Source organism: Notamacropus eugenii, chromosome 6 (genome assembly GCF_028372415.1).
Source record: "Notamacropus eugenii isolate mMacEug1 chromosome 6, mMacEug1.pri_v2, whole genome shotgun sequence".
Taxonomy (NCBI): domain Eukaryota; kingdom Metazoa; phylum Chordata; class Mammalia; order Diprotodontia; family Macropodidae; genus Notamacropus; species Notamacropus eugenii.
In genome coordinates this window covers 353,096,818-353,109,821 of record NC_092877.1, presented here as the reverse complement: position 1 = coordinate 353,109,821, position 13,004 = coordinate 353,096,818, and the positions used below count along the sequence as shown (strand labels likewise).

Genomic DNA, 13,004 nt, shown 5'->3' with positions numbered 1-13,004 from the left:
CACACAGAGTCAAAATGGAAACCGAACACCCCAGTGTTGATTTCTGGGCTGGAATGGCTGAGTTTGACTGTCTCCAGGGACTGATGGGCTGGAGGAGAGCCAAAAGGCCACTTTACTTTGTGCTAAGATGGCACAACCATGCTTTCAAAATGACAGTTAAAGAGAAACTAGGAGGATGAAGCCAGGAATGGATCCATACACATTTTAACCAGTTCAACTCAGTTTAAAAAATTTAACAAACATTCATTAAGCACTTAATCTGGGTAGACCCCAGAGAAATGACAAAATTTAGATGGCACACAAGGCCTTTGCCCTGGTAGGGGTTTACAGATTATGAAAGGAATAAGATGCAAACACAGATTACTATAATATATAGTATCATGTGATGTGAGCAAATTAAAATGCTTTTTGAGATCTGAAGGGGAAGATTATTACTGCTGAAGTGATAAAAGATAGCTTCATAAAAAGAGATGTTCACTTGAGATAGGCTTCAAAGGGTGGATGGGAATTAATATATGAATCAATCATTTAGTCAACAAACATTAATCCCTTTACATGTGCATGTGCCTGGCACCTTGTGGAGTGCTGGAGACACTAAGAAAAAGCAAAAGCCGCCTTACTGTCAAGGAGATTATATTCTAATGAGACAACATGCATAGAAATACAAACAAGGGTGAAAGAAAGGGAAGTTTAGAAGGGTGGACTCCAGTAAGGGGATATGTGTGGTGTGGGGAGGTGGAAGGGAGAGGCTTGGGACAGGGAAAGGCTTCCTATAGAAGTACTGAAGGAAGGCAAGGATCTGAAGAGGAAGAGGTGAGGATGGTAAGTAGGCCAGGTATAGGCAATTAACACAAAGTAATGGATTTGGGAGATGTGCAGAATAACACCAATGTGTCTGGACAATGTAGTATATGGGGAGGAGAAAGGTGTAAAAATACTGGAAAGATATGAAGGGCTTTAATGCCAAAGAAAGGAGTTTCATTTTGATCCTATAGACAGTGATCAAAATATAAATAAAGGGAGACAAGATATCCCAGGTACTGGGATCAGTGTGGACAAAGGGATACAGATGGTAAATTCAGGGAATGCTCTAAGGATCAGAGAAGTCTACTGTGGCTAACACAGAATACAAAAAAAAGGAAAAATAGGATGGAAAATCAGAAAGCTAGAGTGGTAGTTGATTCTGGAGGGATCCGAATTCTGAGCAAAGGCATTTCAACTTTAAATGATAATAAGAGAAAACGATGGATGATTTTCTTATTTATAATCTGCAGAGAGATATGATAAAGTCAATGCCCAAGAAAGATAAGTCTAACAGAGATATGATGGATGGATAGGTGTGAGAAGGTCAGAATACATGTTGGAAGCCTACTGCAACATTCTGGGTTTGGGGCTAGTAATGAGGGTCTGCACTAGGGTGATGGTAGTAGAAATAAAGATAGGGTGGGGTAATGAGGATTCTGTGGAGGTAGAATGGACAAGACATGGTAATTGGTTGGCTATGAGAGGTTGGAAAGAAGGAAGATGATTTGGAAGGAAGGGGGAAAACAAACATTTATGAAGTACCTACTATGTGTCAGGTACTGTGCTTTATAAATACTAGCTCATTTATTCCCCTTAACAGCCCTGCAAGGTAGGAGCTATTATTATCATCTCCATCTTACAGATGAGAAAACTGTAATAGACAGAAGTTAGGTGATTTGTCTAGGGTTACCCAACTATGAAGTGTCTGAGGCCATATTTGAACTCAGGTCTTCCTGACTCCAGACCTAGCTGTTTAGAATATAACTAAAATTATAAACGTGGGAGACACAGTCTGAGGATCAAAGACACCTCAGATCCAACCTCCTCATGGCATGGATGAGGAAACTGAGGCTTAGGTAGGGCAGAGTGTTTTCTCAGAAATCATAATTCCAGAGGGTGGAGACAGACTTGAAGGAAAGATCCTAAGCTTGGTTAATAGTAACACACTTGAGCTGTGTTGAATTCAGTGGGACATGCATGTTGAGATGCTAAGACATAAGGCTGGAGCTCAGAATAAGGATAAATATGTTTCAAGCTCCATCCATTTTTGATTTGGAGTTTATCTGGTTCTCTAGAGAACTGTCTGGACCACCAAGTCCCTCAGTTAAGTGACTTGCTTGGGGCAATATAGCTGGTAAGTAACTACCTTAGGATATGACCTTTGGTCTTTTGGGCACACTTCATCTTTTATGCCTGACTGACTCATGAAAGACTTGGGTTGAAATTCCACCTCGGAAACATTTGACCCTGACAATTAACTTAATCTCCCAGTGTTCTAAACCACTCTAGCGCAGAGAAGAGATTGACTTGCATCGATAGGATGCAACTCCCTCCTTAGGGAATTCCCTACACCAATGAAATCACAGTTATAATGCATGCCTTGGGGATCCCAATTCTAACTTAATATAAAAGATGCCAATAAAATGCAAAATGGCACATTTGGATGACTGTAGTAGGAATTAGAAGTCAATAGTGAAGTCAATCTAGGATTTCTTACACATGAAAGAAAGGTTACAGGTCAGATCTTGATTTCCACTCCTCTCATCTATTTCAAAGTTGTGGGCTGTTCAGGAGGAGGTGGGCTGGGCAAAGTTGCTTATTGATTTTTGAGGTCAAATAATAAGGGGAACCATGTGCTTTGGGCATGGAGGGCAGAGGAGCAGTCAGGGCAGGGGAGGATAATACCTATGTTATCACTTGGACTTTGACAAAATCTAAAGAGCTGAGTCCCAGGAGCAAGAAATGACGTTTTTTAACGTCTGCTTCAAGGAGAATTTGTAAGTATCAAGATGAAAAGAGACCATAACATGCCCCTTACAGTTATGGAGAGAAGGGCATATGCCCAGGGGTATTAAACTGTCCAGTAAGTGTCAGGGTCTCCTCTCAGACCACAGAGGAAACCTCTTAAATAAGAAAGAAGAGTTCACTGATCTTAGATAACCACCACACCACGTACTTCACGCAGAGCTGGCTCCCAAGTCACAAAGATCTGGTTTCAAAGTCCTGTCTCTGATACTGTGCGACCCTGGACAAGTCATTTCATCTCTCAGCCACCAGGCAACTCTCTAGGTTGGGGAGTGGGGGCAGCTTTGCATTGAGAGAAGAGAGGGAGGCCCTCAATGGAAACTCTCTATAGTGATGATGCCATAGGTCTGGTTAAAAAAAAACTGTATTATATATAATGTGTATGGCACATAAACATATATGCATACATGCATGATCATCACACTTAGTTATATGCACAAACACATATTATTATACTTGTATATACATATACACACATGTATGTATATGTTTGAGTAGCTAGATGGTTCAGTGGATAGAGCACTGGGTGTTATGTCAGAAAGATTTTTCTTTCTGAGTTTAAATCTGGCTTCAGACCCAGACCCTGGGCATCACTTAACCCTGTTTGCTTCAGCTTCTTCATATCTAAAATGAGCTGGAGGAGGAAATGGCAAAACACTCCAGTATCTTTGTCAAGAAAACCCCAAATGGGGTCATAGTTGGATATGACTGAAACAAAACAGCCACCAAAATGCGTATATATTCACATACATGGAAGTGTGCATGTGTGTATATATACACATATACACACAAGATTATACAAATATTAAAATACTGCAATGGATTTGTGATATTATTTAGAATTTCCTTTCAATTAGGCAGATGACAATGCAATGATGCTTACCTAACCTGTGAAACACTTGTCTATGTACTCCCAAAATTTCACCAAGCTGTGAAATGTGTTGAAGGTCTTCCTTGATTTCTTCTAGTTACCAATGGAGGACCCAGACTGTCCACCTGAAATCACTGGTCATTGACATGTATGTGATCAGCTGTCCTCTCTTTCTCACATATAATTCCTTGATGACATCTTCTGCTCCTGCTCAGAAATCCTCACTGATTACACATTGCACCCTGCTCATACCCACCATTTGCATCTCCAGTCGCAAGTATATATGATTCATTTTCAATTCTTCCAAACTACTGGGTTCTGTGTCTAACTGCCACATAGTGCCAGCATTTTGCCATGATAGATGGGTCTTTGCTTACATGGAATAAATAAAGAATCTTTGCAAAGTGCCAAAGGAAATCCAGGCCACTCTCCTCCCATTCTCCTCTGCTGGAAAGGAAGCGAGTATGAAAGTTTTGTGTAGCCTACGGAGTGCTAGGCTTTGAGTCAGAGAGAGCTTGGTTCCATTCCAGCCTCAGACCCTTACTGGCTGTGCTTCTGATGTGCCAAAAAGGATGTTGAACAATGAGATATAAAGAAAGGCAAAAAGTCCCTGTCTTCAAGAAACTTCCATTCTAATGAGGGAGACAAAATGCAAAAAATGTTGGTCTGTACAAGACACAGAAGAAAAGGCAAGTCACCTTGGTGAAGGCAATCAAGTCGAAGAGAGACTTGGGAAGGCTACCTATTAAGAGGTGGGGTCTGAGCTGGGTCTGAGAGGAAGGCAGCAAGGAGGAAAGAGAGCATCGTGCGAATGGGTGACAGCTAGTGCAAAGGCATGGACATGAGAAAAGACTTCATTGTGAGGAACAGGAACTAGGCTGGTATCTCTGGACCACAGAGTTTCTGAAGGGGGATAACACATGTGAACTCTGGAAAGACAGGAAACAGCAAGGTGACAGATGATCTTAAATGCCAAACAGAGGGCTTTATATTTGATTCTAAAGGTAGGGAGTCCTGGGAGCCTCATGAGCAAACCAGTAATATGGACAGAGTCATGTCTAAAGAAAATTGCCTTGGCAGCTGAGTGCAAAATGGCTTGGGGTTAGGAGAGATATGGAGCTGGGGACGAATTAGGAAGCTGGTGCAATAGTTCAAATGAGAGGTGTTCTTGTAATTAAAAAACAAACCCAAGAAGACAAAAGGAAACTGCAGCTACATAGGAGGGCTTAAATGTGTCCTTGGAGAGGCAAAGAAAGGCGTTGGCAGAGTGGGTGTTCTCAGGTGCCCAAAGGTAATAAGAAGCATGATTTCACAGACTAGTCACAGCTCACCATAGCCAGCATTTATAAAATACCTACTATGTGCCAGCCAGTGTGCTGAGTGCTTTACAGCTATTTTTTCCTTTGATCCTCATAACAACCCTGCTGGGGAGGTGATATGTAATCAGGTTTGCAAAGTAGGTTGTAGTTTCCTTAGAAAGGATTTTAATGCCAAGCAGAAGACCTCGTTCTAACCAATGCATTACTCTATATGTTTGCAGTTATAGATGCAATGAATTTATCATATATAAAAACCACCATTTTGAAGATCTTTAAATTCATTCAATATGTAAAATAGAATGTGTAGACATGTATATGTGCATATGTGTGCATATGTGTATGTGTTTAAGAGTAGGAGCAGGGAGGGGAAGAGTGTCAAGTTGGCTTGACCCTCCAAAATGATCCTCATTTCCCAAGGAACTACCAACATGCGAGAGAGGCCCCTTCCTTGTTGTTGTATCCAACTCTTTCTGGCCCCATTTGGAGTTTTCTTGGTAAAGATATTGGAGTAGTTTGCCATTTCCTTTTCCAGATCATTTATAGATGAGGATATTGAGGCAAACAAAGTTAAGTGACTTGTCCAGATTCACACAGCTTGTAAGTATCTGAGCCTGGATTTGAACCTTCCTGAATCCATGCCTGGTGCTCTCTCCATTGCACCACCAAGCTGTCCTGGAGAGGCCCCTTATTACTTCTTCAATCACATGATACATTGAGTGATGACTTTTTTCAATGGTTCTCTTAGGTGATATGTTATGGTTTCCTTTCCCCTTGTTCCCTATACTTTAACTTCCTGTGGCATCAGGAAGCCCTTTGACTCTCTTTAGATTTATCTTCCAGGACTTTTTCATGCTTTCTCCTGCTAGAAACAGCATCATCACAAGCTTCCAGAAATCACCAACGATTTTATTCGAAAATGTTTCCAAGTCCAAATCCAACATACTATTATCTTGCCCTTTCTACCCTTGAAGGCTTCCCTTATCCCCCCGGAAACAATAAACTTTTCCCTTGGACCCCATAGCATACTTTATCTTGTACCTCTTGAATGCTTTGATCATGTATTGCTGTATACTATAATTATAAGCAATCACAAGGAGAGGCAGTGTGGTATAGAGGAGTCAAAGGACTTGAATTCAAATCTCAGCTTAGTACTTGGGTGACCCTTTCTGAGCCTTAGCATCCTTATCTCTCTTGAACTTGGTGACTAAAGAACCCCTTCCAACTTTAAATCTATGAGCTAAATTGTTCTTGTATGTATTTGCCCTTGACATTATTTTCCTCTCAGTTTTATAAATTCAGTTCAATTACAATTACCTAATGTCTATTTGATTCCAGTCCAATTTGATTTAGTAATTGCGTAAGCTTAATGCACTCCTCAAATGCTGGCCACCAGAAGATAGTTGGCAACAAGGATCACGATGTAGAGGTGACCTGCTGGGCTCTGACTTACTCCAAAAAGTTATGTTCCAACACTTGAGAAGTCCCATCTACAGAGTATGAATACTCCTCAAATTCTGAGATCAGTTAGTTTAATCCCTTCATGTTGCTGAGGAGAAAACTCAAGTCCAGAGAAAGGACTTGCCCAAGGGCACACAAGGAAGAAGTGAGTAGGGTTGGGATTAGAATCCAAGCCCTTTTGGTCCCAATCTACTCTTCTTATTGCACCATTCCCTTAGCATCCCTGCCTGCCACTCCTGGGGAAGGCAGGTGATCATGGAGGAGGATACAACCAACTCCTTCCCTAAGCAGGACCCACAGCATTCTCCAAGACCCATTCTCCAACACACACTGAAAGATCTGACTGAAATAAAAGAACTTTGCTAGAAGCAAACACTAGAAAAAAATAGCTAATTTGTATATAGGTCTCTAAAGTTTAGAACTGCATCTATAAAATTCAGGGAGGGAAACACAAAGAACAGGTGAGGTAGGTAATACAAGTATTGTTATCCTCAATTTACAGATGAGGAAACTGAGGCACAAAGGGGTCAAGTGACTTGCCCAGGGTCACACAGCTTGTAAGGGTCAAACCGACATTTTCTGAATCTCAGGCCAGCGTTCTTGTCACTAGACTACAAACTGATTTGTTCTCAGGATGTCACTGAATTAGAAGGGAAGATTACTGTGGTAAGCATTTGGAGAGCAAGAACTATGTCATTTTTCCCTTATGTCTCTCCAGGAGTCAGTAAGGTGTTCTACACACAAGCAAGCACTAAATTGATGATTTCTTTTTGAAACTACTGCTCTTTGATTGCCCAAATAATGGTATTCTCTCATGTTCTTAAAGAAAAAAACCCCTGAGATTACAACATCCTTGGACCATGTTTCTAATATTATAAGTTACTGGCTAAGCAAGAGTGCCCTGGGGACAAGGTTCAAAAGAGCAAGACATTGGGATAATTCCAGACTTATCAGTGCCTAAACAGAGAGAGTGATAAGGTTCCTGTTTGCAATATCAACATTCCTTTGGCTTCATGGTCAAGTTCCTCTCCAGCCCTCCCTTGCATTGTTCCACATGGTGCTGCTCAGCCATATCAGGACTGCCATGAATTTGACAAAGAGCTAGGAGAAAATGGCTCATTGAAAGTCGACTGCAGTGGCTAATACTGTTCAGAATGTGCTAGGTGTTCCTCACTCCCAAGATTAACACCTCCTTGAACTTTCCATCTTATTTATGAACTGACCACCTCCTGAGGCTGCTCGTGCAGGGAGAAAACCTAAGCCTTTATGATCAGAAGCATTCCATATTTTAAGGAGATACACAAATAATGGTTTTTCTAGGATTTTCTCTTAAGAGTCAATTTCCTTCCACTACCACAGAGTCAGCTGGGGAGAATGAAACTGCCCATTTACACTCATCTTTCTAGATCGGAGGTTCTTAACTTGGTATCTGTGAATTTTTTTCTTTTAGTATTCTGACAACCGTATTTCTCTATAATTGAACTCCTTGGTAATCCTATGTATTTCATTTCATGCATTTAATGGTCAAAGGAGTGACAAAAAAAAAAAAAAAAGGTTACAAACCCTGATTCTAGACCATGCCTCATTCAAGACAGCTAAAATCCCACTTCCCAAAAGAGGTCTCCCTCACTGTTAGTATCTTTTCTCTGGTATTACCTTTCATTTACGCCATATTTTGTTCATTTTGTATGAACATAACTATTTGCAACTTGTCTCCTTCATTAAAAGGTGAACACCAGGCAAAAATAGTCCCTGTCCTCAAGGTGTGATTAGAGCTGATTAATATATTTTTTTCTGCCTTTACTTTAATTGGAGAGGCATTGGAAGTGGGAACCATATAGGATCTGGATTCGAAAGATTTGAGTTTTAGCTCTGTCTCCACTATGGACTTTGTGACTAGACAAATCATTTCACCTCTCTAGGGCTCAGTTTCCCCATCTGCAAAAATGAGGGGGTTGGATTGAATAACCTCTTTTATTTCAAAGACCCCTTTGGCAAGATGACAAAGCCTATACACCACTTCTCAGAATAATATTTTTCAATGAATAAAATACATGGGATGAGAAAGGAAACCAGCTATATTGAAATATAGTCATCAAGATTATATATTTTAAAAGTTATCAGATCTCCAGTTAAGAACCCATTGGCTTTAAGTTCTTTTCAATGTCTTAATCTCAAGCATTCCAGTGACTGCCAAGCATAAGCGAAGCAACCCACTGACCAATATATGACTCTTCCTTATTGCTTAATTGGTCATTGAAATCAGGTTTGAGATCATCCTAGCATAGCTCTAATCTTTCACTTCAGGTTCGACTTCTACTACTCTATCATGGATTAGTTCAGTCAAAACTGAGGTAATTGGGTACCTCCTGGATACAGAGCATTATTGGAATCTGTGAAAGAAAGAGAAGGCACCTTTTTTATTTTTAAAGACATTGCAGTATAGATGGGACCCCCAGAACACAGGGGAATTCATAAAGATATTGGTGAAAGTATTAGGGTAAGAAACAAGGACAAGCTTGAAGGTAGCATTTTCTGTAGTCTTCTAATTTGATTGCCTTACCTTGCTCGGATAGGCTGTGATCCAAGTCTAGGTCCCAGTGCATTTCCATTGCCAGGGGAATTCTTCCTGGCTAATGCTGGTGATATGGAAGTTGTTCGTTGAGGCACCTGGAAGAAAATCAGAGTGTCTCCAGATGTTGAGAAGGGATAATTATAAACAAATCTCCCTAGCCTACATTCTACTCCTTTGCAAGGTATATCTTTATTCCTATATCTGTCTATCTATCTATCTATCTATCTATCTATCTATCTATCTATCTATCTATCTATCTGTCTGTCTGTCTGTCTGTCTGTCTGTCTTGTGTCTGTCTATCTATCTTGCAAATCTATGTAGATCCAGATATATAGATAACTATAGATATAGAATAGATATTTATATAGATGGAGCTATGTAGAGCTATACATAGATATATAATTATCTATAGAAATAAATACTTACATATCCATATCTATATAGATGTAGATATCTATCTATAGAGACATATGGAGATGTAGATAAATGATAAACATCTATAGATAAAATAAATTTTCCCCATAAAGTTATAAGGAATATATAATACAGGGCAAAATTACCCTCCTTCCAATTGTTCAACATCCAATATCTTGAGTGAAATCTAAAAATAATCCACCTTTTAGGGGAATTGATCTAAATTTGAGAGACAGAGACAGACAGAGACAGACAGTGGAATGAAAATGGTCTGAATCATTGTGCGCTAGACTGAAAATGTGTAAATTCAATTTAATCCCAGTACTGACAAGAATGGATAAACATACTGATGGAATGGGTGCTCAGGTTCGCTGATCTTAGTGTGAGAGTTTGGTTGGGGGGGAGGGGAGTTGCACAAAGGACAAGGAGGAGCAGTGACTCAGCAGAGAGCCACGGAAGCAGCAAAAGGAAGTTATGCAGATTAAAGTGAATCCCATTTCTATCCCTCCCCACAGTTTATGGGAAAATAAGAGACTGATGAGAACGAGAGAAGAAACTTGGATAACAAGACCAAATTGTGGTCGTATTCCACATGTCTGGGAGCCCTGTCGCCCGTGGAGTCCCCAAGGCAACTGCAAAACCAGTTTCTTGACCTCGGTTGTGCATTTTGGGCATTTTCCACATCTGATTGAGTTTGTAAGCACAATTTTTAAAAAATGTCCTTTAGTTTTAAGAGGCCAGTTGTTATTGGAACATAAAGTGTAATAAAAAAGAGCATTCATATGGATGAATAAAGGGAAATATCTTTAATCAAAAGACTGTGCAGAGCATCAGCATGATAATGCTGGTAGGAAAGTGATCATCTTTTCACCTGGGAAAGGTCAGAGGGGAGATGTGGGTACACCTCAATTTATGGAATAAATGTGTTTCTAAACTCTGGGGGAAAAAAACTATTTTAAATGCACGAGGGAAGTTTGCTATTTGAGGAAAGACTGAGATATACTTTTGTAAAGAGTATTTATTAAATGAATCATCTGCATTTGTTTTTTTAAGTTCAGATCTGCCTACAGCTACTTTTCTTAAAGTGAGGTACACCAGTCTTAAAAGTAAGTATCAGAGATGCAAACAAGTGTCTCTAATGTCATACTCCCTCTCTTTTTCTCTTTTTCCTTCCTTTTTTCTTTCTTCCTTCCTTTCTTTCCTTTTTTCTTTTCTCCTTCTTTCTTCCCTCCTGTCTCTTCTTTCCCTTTCCTTCTTCCTTCCTTCCTTCCTTCCTTCCTTCCTTCCTTCCTTCCTTCCTTCCTTCCTTCCTTCCTTCCTTCCTTCCATCTTTCTCCCAAACCTGTCTGTATCTTTCTTGGTGTAGAGAGTCCTGGTAAGGAATTTCCTTGACTCATGCAGATTAGCCCCTTCTTCACTATAATCTTAGTTGCCTCCGTTTGACTTTTAAACTCCTTCATCAGTTCACCCTCTGCTAACATTCCCGTCTTCCCATATCTTATGCTGCTCTCATAGTCTATGAACTACTGCTATCGCCTCCTTACTCTTCCTTGAGCAAGACATTTCATCTCCTGCCTCCACGAATGCTAGCTGCTCCCCATGCTTGGATGTCTCTCTCTCCTTCCTTGGTCTCTTGGTTTTCTTCAAGCCTACCTAAAATCCCACCTTCTGCAAGAAGCCTTCCCCAAGTCCCCTTGAGGCTAGTGCCTTCTCCCTGACATTACTTTTAAATTAGCTTCTATATATCTTGTTTGCACATTGTCTTCTTCAATAAATTGTGAGTCCCTTGAAGGTAGGGACTTGTTGCCTTTCTCTGAATACTTAGTGCTTAGCACAGCAACTCATGCAGAGTAGCTTCTTAATAGATGCTTGTTGGCATCACCTGGGGGGAGGTAAGTTGCTCGGGGGTACGTGGCCAGTATGGGTCAGAGTTGGGATCTGAACCTGGGTCTTCTGGACTCTAACGTTAGCTTTTATCTACTTTGTCATGGTGCTTCTCATTTACACCACCGCTGGCTTGCTGCCACCGAGGCTATGTCTCTGCCTCTTTCCCCTACATTTTCACTTTATTCCATACCTATCCCTCCTAGTTAGCTTCTCTATTCTCTAGGTAAACCAAAAGAAACATACTCCTATACATCCCTATTTTTAGCAACTTAGAAATCTGGACTTATTAGCTTCTTTAGTGGAGAACTGATATGGAACATTGGGAAGACTGAGAAAGTGAGGCAACCACTGACCTAAGACAAGTTTACAATGGAGTATGGTTTAAGTACCACATAAAAACACAAATCATATACACTTCTGGACTTGGGCTCAGAAAGAGTTTATATCTCACCTCATATAAGTTGTGTGACTCTGGGAAAGTCCCTTTACCTCTGTGTACCTGTTTCCTCAGAAAATTGATGGTCTCAAAGATTGCTTCTAGTCCATAATCTATAGTTTTCTAAACCAAATGTTCAGATGAAAACTTAAACTATTCTTGGTTCTCCTAACATTCTGAGGGGGGAAGAAGGGTGTGTGTGTGTGCAAGAGAGAGGTGGAGGAGAAAGAGAGAGAGAGAGAGAGAGAGAGAGAGAGAGAGAGAGAGAGAGAGAGAGAGAGAGAGAGAGGGTCAAGGGCTAGGATGAGGTGTTTGGACCTGTGATTTCATTGGTATAATGCAACACCCATTGTGGAAACTCCCTCCAACACATATACTGGCAATAGTAATTGGTGTCTTAGACAAAAGTTGCCAGATTAATTAACTTACTTGTCCATGGTTGCGCAGCTCATATGTATCAGAGACAGGGTTTTTGACTCTGAGGCTGATGCCTTAGCAGCTATAAAACACTGTCTCATGTCATGAGGTATTACATATGGCAATTTACAAAGTATTTTATAGCCCTTCACAGTTTGTCTGCGGTTATTTTTTTAGATTTCTCCCCTTTCCCCTCCCTGGGATGTTTCCTAACCAATAGTAAAGATGACCCACACCAGCAACTCTTCTAGGCATTCATCACATCTGGTTGTTGTATCAGAACCATAAGTTCCAGTGTTGGCCAAACTTGACCTCAAATTGGCTCCCAAGATGTACAAAAGGAAAACAAACAAAGGTGGCTTACATTCTGTCTCTAAGAAGGCTGGCCAAAGTAGGACAACTGTATCCTCAGAAATATCTGGGTGTTTACTTTTCCATTGACAAAAGATGTAGATGACTGAGTGAATGTGACACTTTTCCTTTGGGGTCCTCTTCTGTTATGTAAAACACAGACTTAGTTGACAATCAAGAAGTCCACTATTTAATGTCTTATATGAAAATGTATGCAATGGTTTGGAGAATCAGAGGCTTGGGCTCCTAATCTTGGAAAGGTGTGTGCTGATAAGTCACTCAAACTCTCTGTGCCTCAGTTTCTTCCTTTGTGAAAAAAGATAGGAAACAGCCTACCTTATAGGCTTGCTTAGAGGAACAATGAGGAATGTGAATGATGAAGGACATTTTGTAATAGTTAAATTCCTTGTCAGTATAACTCCAAGGCTAGCTCTTTTAAATTTTGGA

The 13,004-nt window shown here is 40.4% G+C and overlaps 1 protein-coding gene across 5 annotated transcripts in view; it reads right to left on the bottom strand.

Annotated features, from left to right (window-relative positions):
• TNIK (TRAF2 and NCK interacting kinase) overlaps positions 1-13,004 on the bottom strand; it is a 414,101-nt gene that overhangs the window by 58,157 nt on the left and 342,940 nt on the right. For all 5 annotated transcript variants that reach the window (XM_072618473.1, XM_072618475.1, XM_072618476.1 and 2 more), the window contains one exon: positions 9,041-9,147. In XM_072618473.1, coding sequence (XP_072474574.1) covers positions 9,041-9,147 — 107 coding nt within the window. The remainder of the gene's footprint in view (positions 1-9,040; positions 9,148-13,004) is intronic.